At 39.6% G+C, this 18,503-nt stretch overlaps 2 protein-coding genes across 4 annotated transcripts; one reads left to right on the plus strand and one right to left on the minus strand.

Moving 5' to 3' along the window:
* The first annotated feature begins 178 nt into the window (after positions 1–178).
* On the plus strand, positions 179–14,945 carry plekhg6 (pleckstrin homology domain containing, family G (with RhoGef domain) member 6). Of its 3 annotated transcripts, XM_062421753.1 has the most exons (16): positions 455–489; positions 623–780; positions 2,114–2,321; positions 3,314–3,448; positions 3,746–3,883; positions 4,028–4,123; positions 4,242–4,292; positions 4,579–4,728; positions 5,605–5,715; positions 6,701–6,850; positions 6,963–7,097; positions 7,537–7,656; positions 7,760–7,895; positions 7,984–8,099; positions 8,442–9,937; positions 14,264–14,945. In XM_062421753.1, the coding sequence occupies exons 2-16, from the start codon at positions 761–763 to the stop codon at positions 14,442–14,444; spliced, it is 3,243 nt and encodes a 1,080-aa protein (XP_062277737.1). In that variant the 5' UTR covers positions 455–489; positions 623–760; the 3' UTR covers positions 14,445–14,945. The 3 variants fall into 3 exon arrangements, with proteins under 3 accessions (XP_062277736.1, XP_062277738.1, XP_062277737.1); XM_062421752.1 differs by having other exon boundaries at positions 179–780; XM_062421754.1 differs by having other exon boundaries at positions 179–780; positions 7,763–7,895.
* Positions 14,946–14,956: 11 nt separating this feature from the next.
* On the minus strand, positions 14,957–18,248 carry LOC133982931 (lymphocyte activation gene 3 protein-like). Its single transcript, XM_062421815.1, has 8 exons — positions 18,106–18,248; positions 17,855–17,975; positions 17,468–17,688; positions 16,796–17,044; positions 16,378–16,695; positions 16,025–16,282; positions 15,754–15,875; positions 14,957–15,333 (listed from the first exon to the last, which is right to left on the minus strand). Exons 1-8 carry the CDS (start codon positions 18,152–18,154, stop codon positions 15,238–15,240), a joined length of 1,434 nt encoding a protein of 477 aa, XP_062277799.1. The 5' UTR covers positions 18,155–18,248; the 3' UTR covers positions 14,957–15,237.
* Between the last annotated feature and the right edge of the window lie 255 nt (positions 18,249–18,503).

Consider the following 18,503-nt stretch of genomic DNA (forward strand, 5'->3'; position numbering starts at 1 on the left):
GTGTGTGTGTGTTTCTTCATGTGTGTATCTAAATAGTGGATAAATCTGTCTAATAGACTACAAGAGTGCATGTGGTGTGTGTGGATACAGTGTTAATGTGTGAGTGTTAATGAGGATGTAATAGTGCGTTTAGCTTCAGGCATGTTGCCAGTCTACATTCCGAAGCTTTAAATATTTGATCACATTTATAATTACTTCTTTCCTTCATGTAGATTTACCTTTCAAGTCCTCATCTATTATTTTGACTCTTTTTTTTGTCTTTTCTGTACCTGCATGTTTTGGCCTTAATCACTTCCCTACTGTATAACTCACTTTTTCCTACCTGCTCTTTTCCTTCCTACAACGTGATCAAACATATTCTCACAGTTGATTTTTTATTCATGGCTCACTCTTTCTGTTATGTAATGGACCAAAACAACTGCAGCTTTGCTGTGCGAAGACGTGAGAATCCTTCGCCCCATGAAAATGATTTCCTCCCGTTTGCACAAGGTGATCAATAGCCATGATTGACATGAAACAACAATAGCTCATCCTGGAAGAAATCAGTCACCACCTCCGCTCCTTTAAGCACTTTTAACTGTAACACATTAACCAGGACTAAGCACTGATTTGTTGGCTGCAGAATCCAGTTGTTCTCGTTGGGCCAGTTGCAGTGGGCAGAGGCACAGGTGAAAGGAAGAGGGAGGGACTGAACCAATCTAGGCAGAGAGAGAGAGGAGGAGAAAGCTAACAGAAACCAAAGATGACTGTATGAAACAAAATGGATCCAACCAAGCCCAGGTAAAGACTATAATTTTATCTGTTAAACACATAACTGATAGTGTAAGAAGATGAGAGGGGTCAGTACTTCAGTCATGACTTAACTGTCTTCACTACAGTTAAGTCATTCTCAGGTTTAAAGCTCCTGTTTCATTTGATTTGTTGATTCACTGAGGCTATAAAGTCTGTTTTTATAGACCTGTTATCAGTCAGTGAATGGATAAAAGTGTTACAAGTGAAATATAATCTTTCAGATATCTTAGTGTTACTGAGGGACACAGACAGTGATTTAAACAGGTGTGCCACTGTGATGAAAGCAATTGCATCAGTCTGTGATGTTTGACAATATGGCACGAGCAGATTTGTGTGGCATACCTGTCTGGAGTTTGTTTGCTCTTGCTAGTGTCTTTACTTTTACAGTAACTTCTAAAAACTTCTGACTACAAGTAAAAGCAGCCATTCTACATTTCACCTACCGTATAGAATGAATCTTGTTATTCTTAAGCAAAAGCAGTGAACCAGCAGTGCGGGAAAATGGCTTCTGGGATTGCTGCAAGTCATGAAATATTTCCCTGAGATACAGTAGCTCCCTGAGAAGGCAGACGCATTCTTCGCTGTAACTTTAAGCTGCAGCAGGACGTGCTTCATGTTAGAAAGTCAGGGTTGTGTGAACTAAAGTCAGGTGAGTTGTGGAGTGACATTACGACCTGCGCAGCTGTGTAACTGGAGCCGTGGCCATGTGAAACTATCAGTGTCTGGTTTAAGTAAACGTCACTGTCTGTAGGTTAACAGACACCACTAGTCAATGTGATCAATTTATGGCCCCCTAAATGACTAAATTTTATCCTAAATCAGTGTTTCCCAGCCAGACTGCCAGAGGTTACAAGAGAAATCTGAGGTGTCACAAGGCAGAATGAACTGAACTGAAAAAATATTTGCTTTATTAATCACTGGATGACTGTTGCTCCTTAGGCCTCAAATAAAACAACGGGGGAAATGTTGGCTTTGGTTGAACTGTTGCAATTTGCAGTCACAAGCAGACATTTCTTAATTATTAGGTTTTTAGGTTTTACAAGTCACAGTGTCTTACACTATGGAATAAAGTAATTGGAGTAAAGTAAATCAGCTTTTACTCTTTTGTTGCCAACTGTGTTTATTTGCTTTGAATTAATAGAGCTATGGCACCGAAAAGGAAGCAGAATAAGTGACAATCAAGTCCTCAATGTATTTGTCCTCTGCCCTTCATTTGTTATGTGTACCTTCTAAAACATTTCCTTGTATGAAACTATTCTTCTATGTGTTGTTCTCACACACCCTAATTTGACAATGAGTAACCCTGTGAGCTTTTCCGCAGCCTTTCCTCAAAAGCACCACATATCAACAACGGTGGGGGAAATGAATCACCAATGGAAGAAACATCAGTGCAGTGTCGAGACAGTGTGGATGGGGAAAACAGGGTGCCAGATGTCGTTGACATGACAGCAACAGCTGCAGCTGCAGAGATAAATCTCCACCACAGGGGGTCAGCAGACAAACACAAGTTCAATACACTTGGATATCAGGCAAGTGGCAGCTTCCTGTAGTGACGTTATCAGTGTGGAAAGTAACTACTACTACTAAAGTGCTGTACTTTAATACAGTTTTGTGGTACTTCTATTTTACCTAAGTATGTAGTTTTATGCTGCTTTATAACTCCACTACATTTATCTGACAACTGTATGTACTAGTTGTTTTTGCATATTTTGCACATTTTTCAGCATCTAAAACATGATGCATGATTCAGTGAATAAAACTCACTTTCAGTTTGGAATTGAGGTTTAGTTTCTCATAAAAAGTGAAGAAACTGCTTGTGTTGTAATAACATTTCAACATATTTTAAACTCAAATCCACATGTTTCAAGAATTTTCCAAACTCCAGACTCAACTTTTTCATAACTTTTGTGCAGCATTGGTTCCTTGTTTCAAGATTCTACGACATATTTTTTTAAAACTACACTTTAGATTAGAGATGAATGAGATAAATGTTCTCACTGAGCTGAAAAATAAGCTTTTAGTGCTAAATTATAAACACAAGTGTCTTTTGAAGATTAAGGTTTTTGCAAATTAAACAATCAACCAATATAAAAATGCTGCTCACACATGAATGAAGTAGTGATAATATAATACAATATTGTGCAATACTATGAAAGAGGTCATTCTGCATAACAAGTACATTAGTTTCAGTTCTTTTTGCAGGTATCACTTCTGTTCTTTCACTCGTAATAGATGTATTACTAACTCTAACTGAAGTAAAAGATCCGAATAACTCCTCCACTTCGTGATTTTACTCATCTCATAATGTAAAGTGTGCAAATGTTAGAAATCATGTTCAGAGGAAACATTGGGGGCAGTTTAACATCTGTAAAACACAGATAAGCACAGTCTAGATTAATATATTGCCCAGTTTCATATCTCATGTTGTTAATATAATCTTTAAAATGTGATTCTCTATTATTCCAAAATGAAATGCACAATGTAAAATGCACAAACGTCCGATTCTATGTTGCCTCTCCAGCGGCGGACCAAGCAGAAGGTTGTGACTGACTTTGCAACAGTGACTAAGGGAGCATCTGCAGGAGCCAAACCCAGAGCTGCACTGAGACAGGTCTTGTTTAGCCAGGGTGCGTCTGACAAGAACCCGGCATCTGAGGTATTACAATGTCTCCAGCTCATCACAGTACATGCTGACATGCTCAGAAACAGATTCTGACTTGCGTTAACCGCCCACTCTATTTACAGAAACAACTGCAGCACTTCTTGATCTGCTATGCTGGCATACTTTTAGATGTAACACCACAACTGTTAATCATCACTTCTAAGGAATTACAGATTTGTTATGACATTTGCACATTTGCATTTTCCCCTCACACTGACCTCTATCTTTGTTGCTATTATCTTTCTACCTTTTTTGTTTTTGCCCCTTTCTGGTCTTTTTCCAACCCATCAGGAGCGGGGTCAGCTGGATGTGCTGAAGCAGGATTTGGAGGCATATGCTGTGCCAGTCAGTCTAAACTGGAAGTGGAAAGAAGAAAGTCAGGGAACCACACTGGAGAAAAACTGGACAGACATAGTGCACTCTCATTCAGTATGGGCCTTTCAATTATTCTCCAGCTTTTATGGAAAATGCCTGCTCAGTTTGTGAATTTGCATATTTTGAAAGCATCACAGTAATTACAAGTAATTCTTCTTCTCTTTCTTTTTTCCTCCTCTGTCTTGTTTTCACTGTCAGACAATGTCTAAGATTCAGAGACACCAACAGGAGGCGCTGTGGGAGTTTGTCCACACTGAACTCGCCTACATCAACAAGCTAATTATCATCAAAGATGTATGAAGTCACTCTACACCTGCTGTCGTTCATTAAAGTACAAAAGTTATTTTTATTTGACTGGGGACTTTCCAGATGATGTTATGGCGTTTAACAAAGCTTTGTCTGCTTCTCACAGCTGGTCATTGCAGCTCTTGTCAACCTGCACCAGCGTGGATTTCTCCTGGAGGTCAGTTTGCAGTGTATGCAGCCTCGGCTACACTGGAAATATAAAGAAACCTCCTGCACAACTAACATATACTGCAGGCCTATTTTCCACTGATCAGCATACTATTGACATACATTGGCAAACACAGTGAGAACATCCGCTCTAGATGATATAGAATACAAATGGAAAGTGTAGCACAACAACAGATTTCCACTGAGGAGATGGAAAATGTCACACAAAAGCAGGGGAGTTCAACTTAAACACACAAACACATTTTTGTTTTTGTTTTGACTACCTTCTGTGCCAGGTGACCCCCGAGCTGCTTTTCTCCAACCTTCCCTCTATCCTCACTGCACACCAGCTGTTCTGGCAGGAGGTGATTTATCCCATGTTACAGGAGGTCCGGAGCACAGGCATGCCATTTGACCCCATGAGGTTAGAAGCTGGTTGCCTGCAGGTGAGAACTGACTGCCTGCAAAATACACTTCAAACACATTCGTAGGTGTTAGTCTGTTTGTCAGTGATGAAAGTACTTTTAGTCAAGTGTTATACAGTGTTGAGTATGTGGTTTTATACTGCTACAATACATTTGAGTGGAACATATTGTCCTTTTATTCTACTACTTTCATCTGATAGTTATTATTTCTTTGCAGATTAAACATTTCAGAAAACAATTTGAGCATATAAAATGCTATGTTGCATAGATTTATTAATAACTACTTTACTTCCCTTCTGTGATGAATCCCGTCTTTTTTATGGTTACATTCATGGCTTATTTGCCTTATTTGACAGAAGAGATAGCACAAAGAACTGGAATAATGTTCAACAATGGAAGTGAGGCAAATGCAAAGGATGTGCATCTAAACTTTGCAATAAAGGCTTTTCCCACAGACCTAGTAAAGATTTTAAATGATTCAAGGATGAGGATAATTTGCTTAATGCTAAATATAGTTGCCAAGTGGTCATAAATGAGTTACTCAGTATACAAGATAAGAGAGGATATCCATATATAATGTAGTTTAAGATTATACAGTGGACCTTTTATTGGCCATACTGGCAACTCTGTCTCTTACACATTATGTAAATGTAAATTGCAACAGAAAATATATTTTGGCAATGCAATGCCAACATATCTTGCAGAACCATATGTGCTAACCATTTACATGTTAATGCATCACTAATATTAATCTGATAGATCTGATAGATTGTTTAATATTGATACATTTTGCTGAAAACACTTGTGCACTTTTACATAAGTCAAATTTTGAATGCAGGCCTTTAATTTATAATAGAGTATTTTTCACATTATTTATCTATGTTTTTTTGTCCTCAGTTCCAAGAGCGTTTCTCATCATATACGCATTACTGTTGGGAAGAGGAATACAATCTTGAGTTCACACGCAGGCAGATGGAGAGCAACCCACATTTCCTCACATACATCCAGGTACAGAAAGCAGCAGACATCCATATGCACAGCAAGGACACCCACCAATACGAAGTTGTACGCAAAGATGAAAGTTTACACACTCTCAAATCTTCTCCCACACCATCACCATTATTACCACTGAATGCACCTAAATGGAATTCAATGTCATGACTAACTCTTCTGTTATTAATGGCGGCCTTATGTGGTTTGTGACGTTTTCATAATCTGTGGGTGAGGTGTCATAACTGCTTCCTGAAGGGCAACCACTTCTTAACACCAACGTCTTCTCCAAATGATTCAGCTTTAACAGCATTTTAAAGGATTTCGAACTGTGTGCTGGACACTTATGGGAATAGTGACAGTGAGAAAAGGATGCCCTGCAGCACTTCTTAAACAGTTACATAAAGCCTGGAAAACTGAACGGAGTTTAAAATGTTTAAATTGTGTGTAAATGTATTTTCTGCACAACATAAAGTGGCCCCGTGCTCTATAGACAGGGGACCACTTTATGTTGTGCAGAAAATATGTTTATCCAACACTTACTTTTTCACTTATGTCATATTCTCACACTTGTCAACTTGAGTGGGAGGTGATTTTTTAACCAGGAAATGGTACTACCGTGGGTGTTAAAAGGGTCTACTTCTCAAAATCACAAAAACAAAAACATTCCACGTACCACCCTGAGGTAGATTTTGTTTTTAGTTTTGTGTGACGTAGTTTGATTCATCTTTGCTTTGAGATATCACCCTGTCTTCTGTCACTACTCTGATACTGTGGGGGCAATAACAAAAACAATAACACATCTCTCTAGAAATGATGTCCTGGTAAGGTTTATCTGGAAAATTCACAGACTGTGCTGTGAACAGTGTTGAGTTTTTTTTATACTTTTATAAACAGAAATTAATTTTAAAAAAACTAATCCTAATTATCTCATTCATAGTTTCAAGACACAATTAAAAAGTGTTTAGTTGAGACAATAATCTTGTGTTTTTGTTCCATCCAGTGGGTGGAGACTCACCCTCAGTGTGAGCGGATGCGGCTCGGAGACATGCAGGCCAAACCCCATCAGAGGATCACAAAGTACCCCCTGCTGCTCAAGGCTGTGCTCAAGACTACCCAAGACCCTCATGTACAGCATGTACTCAGAGGCATGGTGAGACATTTGGAAGCATAATCATCTAACCTGATTAATTTAGTACAAGTAATTTGTCGTCTACTATCTCCTACTACTCATGCTAACTGCCTTTCCTACTGGTCCTGTCCAGTTGTCCAGCATGAACAGTTTTTTGGATAGTATCAATGACTACCTGAAGCTAAAGGATGAGGAGCTCGCTCTCTCCATTTCTGCACAGAGGGTAGAACGATATGAAGTGGAGGGAATAAATGAAGAAATTGACAAGGTGAAAATTGCTTTGTAGATCTCTGTATGTACATATATACATATATATATATATATATACACACTTATACACATATACATATACATATATAAATAAAGTATTCTCTGCACTGATCATTTAAATGTGCATTTATTAAGCCAAGCTTGAGGTCAAAAAGACTAGTGGTGGCAAAGCACATATTGCTCATGTAAAATATCCATGAGCCTCAGCATTTATCACACTGGGTAGGCATGTTACTGTTCAGATCAGAAATGTAACTGTGTCTGTGGAAAATTCATTAAATTGTATGGCCTCAAATGTTGGAGAGGAGACATGATGTGAGAGTTCATTCAAGTAAGGCAAATAAAAACACTGTAAAACACAGGATTCTGCTGGAATAATATTGTACTCACTCTAATCTCCTGGTGATTATTCCTAACATACACTAGATCTTTTACAGCATGTCCGAGAGATCTGCCAGTTTGACCTCACATGCCCCATCAGAGGAGTTGGTCCTGGAGTTGTGCGAAAGCTGCTGCTGGAGGAGAACTTGAAGATTCGGGGCAGAAAAGACAGCAAGGTGAGCAGAGCCGGTGTGCTCAGTCATTGTCCATTTGTCTCCTTGGGTTGTCGCTCCACTACTCTTTTTGACTATGTCCTGTTTCCTCACACATGATGTGAAGCAGCTGGAGGTGGTGGCTCTACTTTTCTCAGATGTGCTTCTGATGACAAAAGTGCAGAAGAAAGGAGAGCGACTGAAGGTGGTTCGACCGCCTCTTGCCCTGGACAGAACGAATTGTATCCCACTGAAAGATAGCAGTGAGTAGCCTCTTCTTGAAGATGCCAGATAGTTGGATTGAATGCAAATATATTATGGATCCCCAAATCATTCCTCCTCATCTTTCAGGTTTGTTTGTTCTCGTGGAGGTGGGCGAGCTTCAGTGTGTTATGAATGTCTACATATTTGCAGCCAGCACCTCAGAGAGCTGCTCCACATGGGTCTCCACCATCAACCAGGCAAAGGTAAAAGTGGCATGGAATTGTTCCAAGGATGGCAGCGTCTGAAATATGCAGAACATAACATACCAGGATAGAGCCTAATGACCAGGATGACCCAATAACTTTGGTGATCCCTTTACTGTTCATCTAGTGCCACATCAGGTCCAAATTTCAATCTGTCCAATGAGGCCTTAGCTGTGCATTGTGTTTAGAGCTAATTAGCGTGTGTTAGCATAGACATTCATGTTTAGCTTAAGCACCGCAGGGCCTTCCAGAGCTGCAAAGTTGGCTGTTGACTCATGGTCTTGTTGCACTTTCTCATTCATTGTTGAATGTTGATTCATTTTGTCTTTGTTATGTTGTCAGGAAACACTGAGGAATCTGAGAGAGACGGAGAGAAAAAGGCAACTGCACAACTGGAAAATCCAGAAGCTGGAGGTTAAACCAGTTATAGAGGGCAAGACAGTTGATATGGAGACAATAACAGAGTCTATAACCGAGTCAGGAGAGAGAGAGGCCTTTGTGGATGAATTTACAGATGAACTCATTATACCCCAGTCAATAAATAGGATGTTGGCATCTAAAGAATCTGAGGAACAGTATCAGTCTCAAGAAGGAGTGGCCACTCACACTGGATTAGCTTTTTGGCAACAACAACCCGACATCAATCACAGTAAAGTACTGCATAAGGGCTTTGGTCAGAAACAAACAGTCAGAGGGTATGAATGGATAGAAATGAGACCAAGAGAAGAACAAGGTGGAATCAACACAGAGAAAGAAGAGAAAATGGTGGGAAAGGAGTTATGGGTGACCTCGAACCAGAGGGCTCAATCTGCCCCTAATCTGGATGATCATTTCATTTCTAGTACTGCTGCAGATCCAATTCAACAGAGTACCACTGGACCATATGCTTTCTTAACAGGTGAATATCCAGATATTGACTATCCAATAGATAAACCGAACACTTTACACCTTCCTCGCCCAACAGTAACATCCAGAGCAAGGCCTGACTTTTTAAGACTACCGGAAGACAGAGCAATGTCAACAAGGAGGGACTCAAACTCCCAGTCCATTAACCAGGACACAAGGAGAAATTCCAGCTATATCCAGTCTGGAGACACGGATACATTTCCAGAGGTTTGGGGCTTCTCCAAAAATCTGAAGTCACCCGGGTTACAAAGGAGGAGGCCAGTCAGCACCCATCAGGGCTCGTTTACTCAGGTTTCAAGACAGTCGTTGCAGGACTCAGGACAGGTTTCAGACAACAACTTGTCCTCAAACTCTGATTCTGACTACAACCAAAACATGAAGAAGAACTCACAGAGGGTGCTGAAGCTGGGGTCTCTGAAGCCAAACCAAGGGATGTTTTGGAATGTGCATGATGACCCCCAAACCTTATCTGAACCTGAGCTGCCAGATCTTACCACCCACAATAAAAAGCTCAAATTGAAAACACAGAGGAGTGCCTCTATCCCAAACATCATCATTCAAGATGGACAAGGTTTTCATCTGCCCTCGAGTAACCTGCACACATTACCCCAAACCGAGGACACCATCTCTGAACACAATCCAAATGGGCACCCTTCACGTCTTGATGGTCTTTTGGAAAGAGCCAAGGACAGAGTGAGGGACCGAGAGGTATTAAAAAGAGACCGAAATGTAAAAATGGCCAATTTGAGGTCAAGGTATCCTCCTTCTCCCTCTTTTTCCACCACACCTTCACCGTCACCATCACCCAGTGGTGGAGACAGAGACACGGATTGTGAGGAAGAAGTGGAGCTGTGGAGACACAGAGCACTCACGGTGAGCAAAGGATGGAAGGAGCAGCTGGTGGATGGAGATGACGATGACAAGAGGAACAGGTTAGACAATTTTAACATATTGTCTAGGAAATGTATGGATTTTAATTTGAGAGACAAACAGTTAGATAACCTGTGTGGCTTGTTTTGCACTGTGAAAAAATACACAACTCGAACCGACATAAGACACAACAGCTGACTAATGAAAGACGTACAAGCATACTGTAATACTGACACAAACAGCCAAAATACATTTCAAAGGAAGCATTGGCATTGCTAAAGGCCAATAAAAAGTGATGCACATAATAAAGTTTCAATGTAAGTAAAGTGATGATGCTTTCAAAAGTAATGCCATGAATAGTATTTATTTATTATTTAACTTCATGCCAAGTAAGTAGAAAAAACAAAATGAAAATAATATTTGGTTTTCCTCGGTACACCTGCATACAGTTTTTCTTAAGATACTTGGCAGGCTGCTTTTCTCACAGACTGCCTCCATGATGTTGAGATCAGGGCACTGGGGGGGACACCATCTGTTGTTGAATACATTTCCTTATGATTTTGGCTGTATGTTTGGGGTCATTTTCACGCTCCAGAATACATTTGGGACTGATAAGAAGCCTACCTGGTGGTATTATAGATTATAGATAACAATTGAAACCTCTTAAGAGCCAAAACCATTTGCACAGTACCATGTATGAAGACATACATTATTTGTTTTAATTATGTCCAAAATGCATCTAGTATCAGAGCACATATACAAATATCACTGTTGACATGTGACTGAAGAGTGACACAGCATTTACTCTTTAAATATTTTTTTTTTGTAAATGGAACAGACAGATACGCAAGCTCTTAAAGCCACCAATTTACATATAGATAAAGCCCCAGTTTTATAAACATGCCAAGCAGTAGTCTCGCAATACCAGACAATCTCCGAGATCTCCGCCTACGGAAGTCTGGGGATTTCTAAATCTGCGGTAGTCACCCGAACCGTGACAAGAATGGCCACCCATAAACCTACATCCCTTATGTTTTGTCAGGGACACAACTTACTGGAAGTGATGCTACCCTTCCACTCCCCATTCTCCTCCATAGTGAACTGCATGTCACCTCCTCAATATGAATGGCCACCCTAAAGACTGCATGGCAGAACCAATTCTGCTGTGCAGAATAGTTTCAACCCAGTTTTAACAATGAAACCGAGGAAATTGTCCTCAGCCTGTATGAGCAAAGCATGTAGAGCCTGACCTGTGAGTCTACCTGGGCAGAGACTGAACCATTTGTGTTATTATTTAAGTGTGGAGCCTTCAGAAACTTTAATTAATGTTAATGTAACATATGCACATGCTGCTTACTTGACATGCACAATATAAAAAGTTGATAATACAGACAAAGTATATTTAAGGATTTTATTTTAATAATAACACCATCATCATAATAATCATCGCGGGAAATGTATTTATATTGTACCTTCCTAAATAGTACTTAAATTAGCAATTTTCCTTCATTAGAAAATTAATTTTTACGCTGTCAAATCTCTACTATTGAAATGAGTTTTCAGAGAAGAGTAGGCTGATGGACAGATTGTTCTGTGGGAGTGGAAACTTTAGCTACCCGGTGTCTTTCATGCTTCTCACCACAAAGCATGTGTTCAGTCACAATTGACATGTTGAATGCATTTCATCTCTCATAAAACATTTGCAAAAAGTTATCTTTCATATATGATGACACTACCGGTCAAAAGTTTTAGAACACCCCAATTTTTCCAGTTTTTTATTGAAAATTATGCAGTTTAAAAAAAAAAATTATTATTCTTTTTTTTTTTTTGAGTTAACTTCTATTTATTTTATTTTATTTTTTTAAACAAATAAAACAGACATAACATAACAAGACAGCAGACAGGGTCCTCATAGGTCAGGTGAGAAGCTTAACATTCAGGTTCCACACGTAGTGCAATGTAGTAAAAGATCATTCAAATAAAAGATATTGTGGGTTACATACAACAATATCAATGTATGTCTTTAAGTCAGCCAGTGTCCTTCAGCCTCACTGAGGTCCCTTATGGCGCATAACTTAAGAACATAACCAAGGGGGTGTTTATTTTGATTCCTTCATCTCTGATCCTCTCGACCCAATTAAGAGCACACAAGGTGTTTTTCACACCTTCCGGCACACCTCAGAGAGACAGTCATTCTTTCCATTGTGTAAATTAAACTATAAACTATTTCTATCCATTCTGCTACTGTTGGGGGTTCCTTATTCAGCCATTTCCTGGTTATAGATTTTTTACTGCTCACCAGTAATATTTGCAACAGATATCTGTCATGTTTTCTCAGTCCTGATGGCAGGTTACCAAGATATATGGTGCTAAAATTGAAATTAATCTTTGGGTCGATTATTAATCTCAGTCATCACATCTGCCCAGAACAGGGCTACAGGGGGACACTCCCAAAAAATGTGAAAGTGACCAGCAGACATATTTCCAAGAAAATTATGCAGTTTAATGTCTCATTGTACTCTGAAATTAAAGTATTTTAAACTTTTGATTCATCGAAGTAGCCACCTTTGGCAGATATAACAGCTAAACACACTCGTGGCATTCTTTCTACAATGGAAATCAAATATTCTGCAGAAAGTTCTTCCCAACTCTTTTGCATAAGTTCCCATAAATGTGTGGCACTTGTAGGTTGCTTTGCTTTCACGCTTCTTTTCAGTTGATCCCAAACCAGCTCGATGGGGTTTAAGTCTGGAGACTGTGCTGGCCACTCCATGTTTTCAAGCTTCATCTTGTTCTTTTTTCCTGAGGTAGTTCTGGCATAGCGTGGATGTATGTTTTGGGTCATTATCTTGCTGTAGGATGAATCCCTGACCAACTAGGCGCATACCAGAGGGTACTGCATGGCGCTGCGGAATGCTGTGGTAGCCGTTTTGGTTCAGGGTGCCTCTCACTCTGTACAAGTCACCGACCCTGGATCCAGCAAAACAGCCCCAGACCATCACTCTTCCTCCTCCATGTTTGACAGTTGATGTCACACACTGAGGAACCATCCTTTCACCTACTCGACGGCGTACAAAAATCCTGCGTGATGAACCGAAGATTTCAAATTTTGATTCATCAGTCCATAACACCTTCTTCCAGTCTTCAGTAGTCCATTGGCGGTGTTTCATGGCCCACGCAAGCCTCTTCCTCTTATTCTGACGCCTTAGCAATGGCTTTCTTGCTGCAACTCGACCTTGCAAACCTGCAACTCGAAGTCTTCTCTTCACAGTTGAAACTGAGACTTGCTTACTAAGACCACTATTAAGCTGTGCTTGAAGCTGTTGTCCTGTGAGCCGCCTATCACGTAAGCTGTTGACTCTCAGAAACTTGTCTTGTGATTTTGTTGTGACTTTGGGTCTGCCAGACCTCTTCCTGTCAGAGTTTCCCCCAGTTTCTGAATGCCTTTTGATGGTGAAGGAAACTGTACTCACTGACACCTCGACTTTCTTTGCAATTTCTCTGTAGGAAAGCCCTACACTTTTAAGTGTTATGATGGTCTGTCTCTCTTCCATTGTTAATTGCCTTTTTCTTGCCATTTTCATAGCAACACACTACTTTCTGCAGTACACGACTGTTCAAATAATGCTCACAAGGGTATGGTACCGCAGTGTGTTCCAACTCTACTTTTATGCAGACAGGGGGGTTGTACGTCATCAAGAAGGGTTGGGACATCTGTAGGAATTGGTAGCACCAACTTTCAAGGCTTGATCAACCTCCATTGCTGCAGAACAGCTTTAAGTTGTTAACCCATTTCTTGTTCCCTGAAAAAGGCCATTTTGTATAATTCTGAAATATACATAATTTTAGGGTAACCTTACCTTTTTTTTAACCTCTGGCAGTTCACCACTTACCTTTGTACTATTTCAAGCTATTCATTGGACTTGAACTGCTTGATTTTCAATAAAAAACTGGAAAAATTGGGTGTTCTAAAACTCTTGACCGGTAGTGTGTGTATATATATATATAACTTATCAATGTCCTTGTTATGATGTCTGTTTCAGCTCCATTTTCATTCCATTGTCCATTTTAATCTCTATCAATTTAAAACTTTTATTCAATAGCTAATTTAATTACTTTCTTATTGTAAGTGTACTATACAATATATTTATAAGGGCACGATTTAAATAATTTTCTATGATTTTGCAATTTTGAGCACCATGCAAACATTTATTAATTACTGTGTTGTGCCAGTACTTAGGTAGGTATTTTGTATATCTTTTATTTATTGTAAAGGCTTCTTAAACTGCATTTAGTACATCCACTGGGCAAACAGTATTCAGTAGCAGGGGAACCACTGGCACAGTGAATGTTGATGAATAATAAGTTTTACTTCTTGCTCTCTTTAGTGTCGTCTTTACAAATGGTGTAAATGTGGACTGGTCTGGCTGGTGCTTTGATGATGATGAAGTCATGGATCATTTACAACCTGGAGGCGAAGGACTTCTGGAGGACATCAGCCGATCTTTGACCTTGTGGGATATCCAAGGATTCTCAGAGCAAGAAGACGGAGAGTGCAGTCAGGTGTAACTAGTTTTGTAACTCCAAACCTACGCAGCTAATTAACAATCTGAGATCACAGACAGTCACACTAATGTTTAATTTGGAGGACTTGTTGGAAAATTCAGACTATGAATGTGAACTACAGTGTAACAAATTAGGATGTTTAATGAAAAGTTAAAGTTTACAAAAGCAGGAAAGAGCCTTTGCCAACAGAATAAACAGACATCTTTGCACAGATATTTTGGGAAGAAGTAGACAGCTAGCTTTTAAAACTGCAAATGTCTTCAATCTGAATTTATAGTCGTTGATCTGTAATTATGGATGAGTTTGTAAAATTATGTGTGTATATATTATTAGTGTTTTGTGTAAATATAATTATTTTATATTTTTAATTCTTATATAATTTTTTATGAAATACTGTGTATTTTATTTATATATTAATAATTTTGTGTAATTTAGAAACAATTCTCCCCTTGCTGCACAGAGGTTTTCAGGTTGTATATAATGTAATCAATAAAAACACATTTATTTCTGTTAAATGTACTTTATTTTTAAAAACACACACAAATATACATGCAAATATTCTTGCAAATACATTCTCACACTGAACAAAACAGTTACAATGGAAATAAAAGGATGATATACAACATTTTAAATTCTTAACACAACAAAAATGCTACAATGTCTGCTCTAAAAATACTGTATTTACAAAACCTGTGCAAAAAAACCTCCCAACTTATTGCAGGCATAAAGAAAACACATTTCACTTCAGTTTAGTGCAGTGAAAACTTTCTTGCGATGTTGCGTCTTTAATGTGTCTTTAATTCTTCACCTGGTTCCTTTCTCTCTCCTCCCGCTCATTGGAGATGGTGTGAACAATCGTCTCCAGCGCGGGGTACTGAAAGATCCTTTTCCTCTGTGGAAATAAACAGCAAATGCAAAAATATTAAAATGAGCCACAATGAGTAAATGATGAATCAGGTACCCATATATGTTTTTAATGTTTTGTATTCATTTCTTTGTACTTATTTTAAATACTTGTACATGTATGATGAGAAACCAGTTAATGAGTTGTGGTCATTTCTTTCCACCATGAAACTCATGCAAAGCATTTTCTAGAATCAAGTGACTTATCTTGAAACAAAGACAATAATCTCCCTCATTTCAAGATTTTGAATCTTCCATGGAAAAAAAATATATTAGCAAGAAATGTGAAAACTGAGATAATCCCATAAAACCATTTTTCATTTTCCCCTTTTCCCCCAAAAGTCTGACTCTTAGGTTTTGCACGATGGTATTATTTGTAGTACTAGTGCCATGAACTACATATTCTTACCCTTTGATGGTTCTTAAACATCTGAACCAGAATCAGCAGCAGAACAACGAGGAGAATGCTGAGACCGGCCACTGCTGTGGTGTTATGTGACAGACCTTTCGATTTCTGTCCAGTCAGACCAGCTGTAGCAAAGAACACAACACAAAACCAGTCAGATGAAGGCATATTTTGTACATGAATTGTTTTTGCCACTGGTATGATATTTGAGCATTTATTTGTGACATTATCACACAACATTAATATAAAAAAATGTCCAGAGAAGAGAACTTACCCATCAGTGGAACGTGGTATGTTATGTTTCCCAGGATGCCTTCTTTCCCATAGAAACGGCATGCCCATTCACCCCACTTCTCATCTGACTCCCTGCTGATACTAATAGTCTTTCCCTTCTGGATGGGCCCAACTGACTGGGTGCCGTTGATGTCATAGGTTACACGAACCCACTCATAGTCGGTGACATCGCTCGCGTCGGTCAGTTGGCAGGTCAGTGTCACTGCAGCTTTTGTCTTTGATGGGGTGCTGCTGTCAACTGGCAGAAGACAAGAAAAAAAGGATTGTTTAGACCCAAAAATAAACATATAATGGATTTTCATGCAACTATAAAGTGAAACATAATGAACTTACTTTTGGCAACGACAAGCTGCATAGTTCGAGTCACTTTTTGGCGCCTAATGGTCCCAGAGCATCTGTAGCTGCCTTCATCCTTGTACCCAACCTCTTCCACCCTGGCAGACTTGTCCCAGGGCATCCGAGAGGACTGCGAGGACAGGGAGAAGGAGGGAGGAAGCTGGCCAAGAGCAGTTTTAGAAATAGTGCCAGACTTCAGTTTCTCCCACTCTGATCCAAAGGGGTTTAAACCAGGGGCGAACACACAGGGGAGTGTGACAGCAGACCCCACGGCAGCATACAACTTGGTGTTGTCTTTGGGTGGTTGCATGATTCCTGAAAAAGAAAGATGAGAGTTTAAGCCACAGATTTAAACCAACAGCTCCATATATTACAATAATTCAACCTTCTACACCTCCTTTTCTCAATATCTCACCTTTTACAGACAGAGACGCTGAAGCTCGCCCCTCTTTGCCCTTGTAGCTAACAATGCAAGTCCAGTTTCCCGACAGCCTCCTAGTTGCCTTTTGCATCACAACACTTTTATCAGTATCCCTGTCTACGGTGATGTAAAATGGGCTGTTGTTCAATTTCCACTGCACCTTGGCCCCAGAAGGCCAAGGAGTCACCTTACAGGTGATTGAAAGATCGTCCCCTGAAATGGGAACCGCTGAGGAGACAGACACTGTGGAGAATAAAGGCAAGGATTAGATTATTTATATTAAAGAGACCCCATAGTTCCTAGGTATGTTTGTACTAAGTTTTTTTATTGATTGTTAAATTCTCATTTTATTCCAAACCAAAATATTCTCAACCAGGACACTTATGTGAAGAAATGTATATTAAATTAAATCTCTCTATTAAATCTCACTATAAACTTAATAATACAAGCTTCAACATTAGCACATTATCCACATCTGATCACATTACCATGAGTCTCAGCATGCTTGATCAGTACTTAATCAATATCCTATTAAGTTTAATCTTGTGCGCTGATTTACAGTAGCAAATTAAGTTGCTGCAGTGCAGTGAAGATGCCTGACTTTATATTCCACAATGGACATTAAAACTTCTGAGATTGTGAGGCTGTGTATAAGTTGTTTCTTACCTCTGATGACTCTAAGTATGACCACATTTTCAACAGAATTGTCTTTGTGCTGCACCAGGCAGGAGTAAACCCCTCCATCCTCCTCTGTCACACTGTTGATTTGCAGGCTGAAATCATTTCTTTCAAACTGGGAGTGGGGGCATCGTACGCGTTGGACTCCTTTCTGGGTCCAGCTGGAGCCCCAGTACTGCAGGCCACTCTTTAACTTCCTCCAAACAGTGCTGTGGAAGGAAGGAAGATGTTTATTTTTCTGTTTAGGAAAGGGATAGATGGCGAAACATGTGATTGTAGGAAAAAGATCTGTGGGGGTTTTGGAGCCAGGGGGATAAAACAGAGAGGGAAAAAGACATGGAATAGTGAGGAGGTGAATAAAAAGTTGTGTCTTACCCTTTGTTCACTTGAGTCCAGAGGATGGCAGGGGGAGATGAGGCTGAAGGGTTGCATTTACAGGGTAGAACAGCCTGAGATCCAGCTTCAGCAAATACCTCAGTTACCTCACATTGGGCTCCTGAAGAAGAAACACAAACAAGAAATCTTTTCAGAAAGAAAATAAGCATCTGTGACCTCTAAAATATCATATGATTTATGTTTTATTGCCAAAATATACATATATATATAAAAGTTTTGTGTTAAATTACCTGTCATAAGAAAGGTAATCAGCCCAAATATGAAATACTCCAGCAGCATCGTTTTTGTTCTCTGTGCTGCTGTTTCAATTTATCCAGAAATGTCTCTTTTTTTCCACCTTGTACAATCTGTCGTTCTCTTTGCTGTCTTTCGCTTTTTGTCTGATGTGTTTTTTGAGTTGATGAGGTTTATATGTGTCCGTGGGTGCTGACGGAGGCGGAGGGTGGAGTGTTTGGTAGTCCCTCTGCTGATCATGTGACTTCAGCTACAAGCCCAGGCTTTGATGCGGTTTGTCTTTGACAGCTTGGAAACTGTAAGACAGAGAAGTAAACAGGGGGACCCACTTCCTCCCACGGATTCTCTCTTCTTCTTTCTGTCCTTCTTTTTCACATCATGTACGTAAAAGTGT

Source organism: Scomber scombrus, chromosome 7 (genome assembly GCF_963691925.1).
Source record: "Scomber scombrus chromosome 7, fScoSco1.1, whole genome shotgun sequence".
Lineage (NCBI taxonomy): Eukaryota > Metazoa > Chordata > Actinopteri > Scombriformes > Scombridae > Scomber > Scomber scombrus.

Coding starts and splice junctions, on each gene's coding strand:
- plekhg6 (XM_062421752.1), top strand. CDS start 761: ATGGATCCAACCAAGCCCAG. Junction 4,293..4,578: donor AGCGTGGATTTCTCCTGGAG/GTCAGTTTGCAG, acceptor CTTCTGTGCCAG/GTGACCCCCGAGCTGCTTTT. Junction 7,098..7,536: donor TAAATGAAGAAATTGACAAG/GTGAAAATTGCT, acceptor GATCTTTTACAG/CATGTCCGAGAGATCTGCCA.
- LOC133982931 (XM_062421815.1), bottom strand. CDS start 18,154: ATGCTGCTGGAGTATTTCATATTTGGGCTGATTACCTTTCTTATGACA. Junction 17,045..17,467: donor CATACTTAGAGTCATCAGAG/GTAAGAAACAAC, acceptor TATTCTCCACAG/TGTCTGTCTCCTCAGCGGTT. Junction 16,283..16,377: donor GCAGCTTGTCGTTGCCAAAA/GTAAGTTCATTA, acceptor GTCTTCTGCCAG/TTGACAGCAGCACCCCATCA.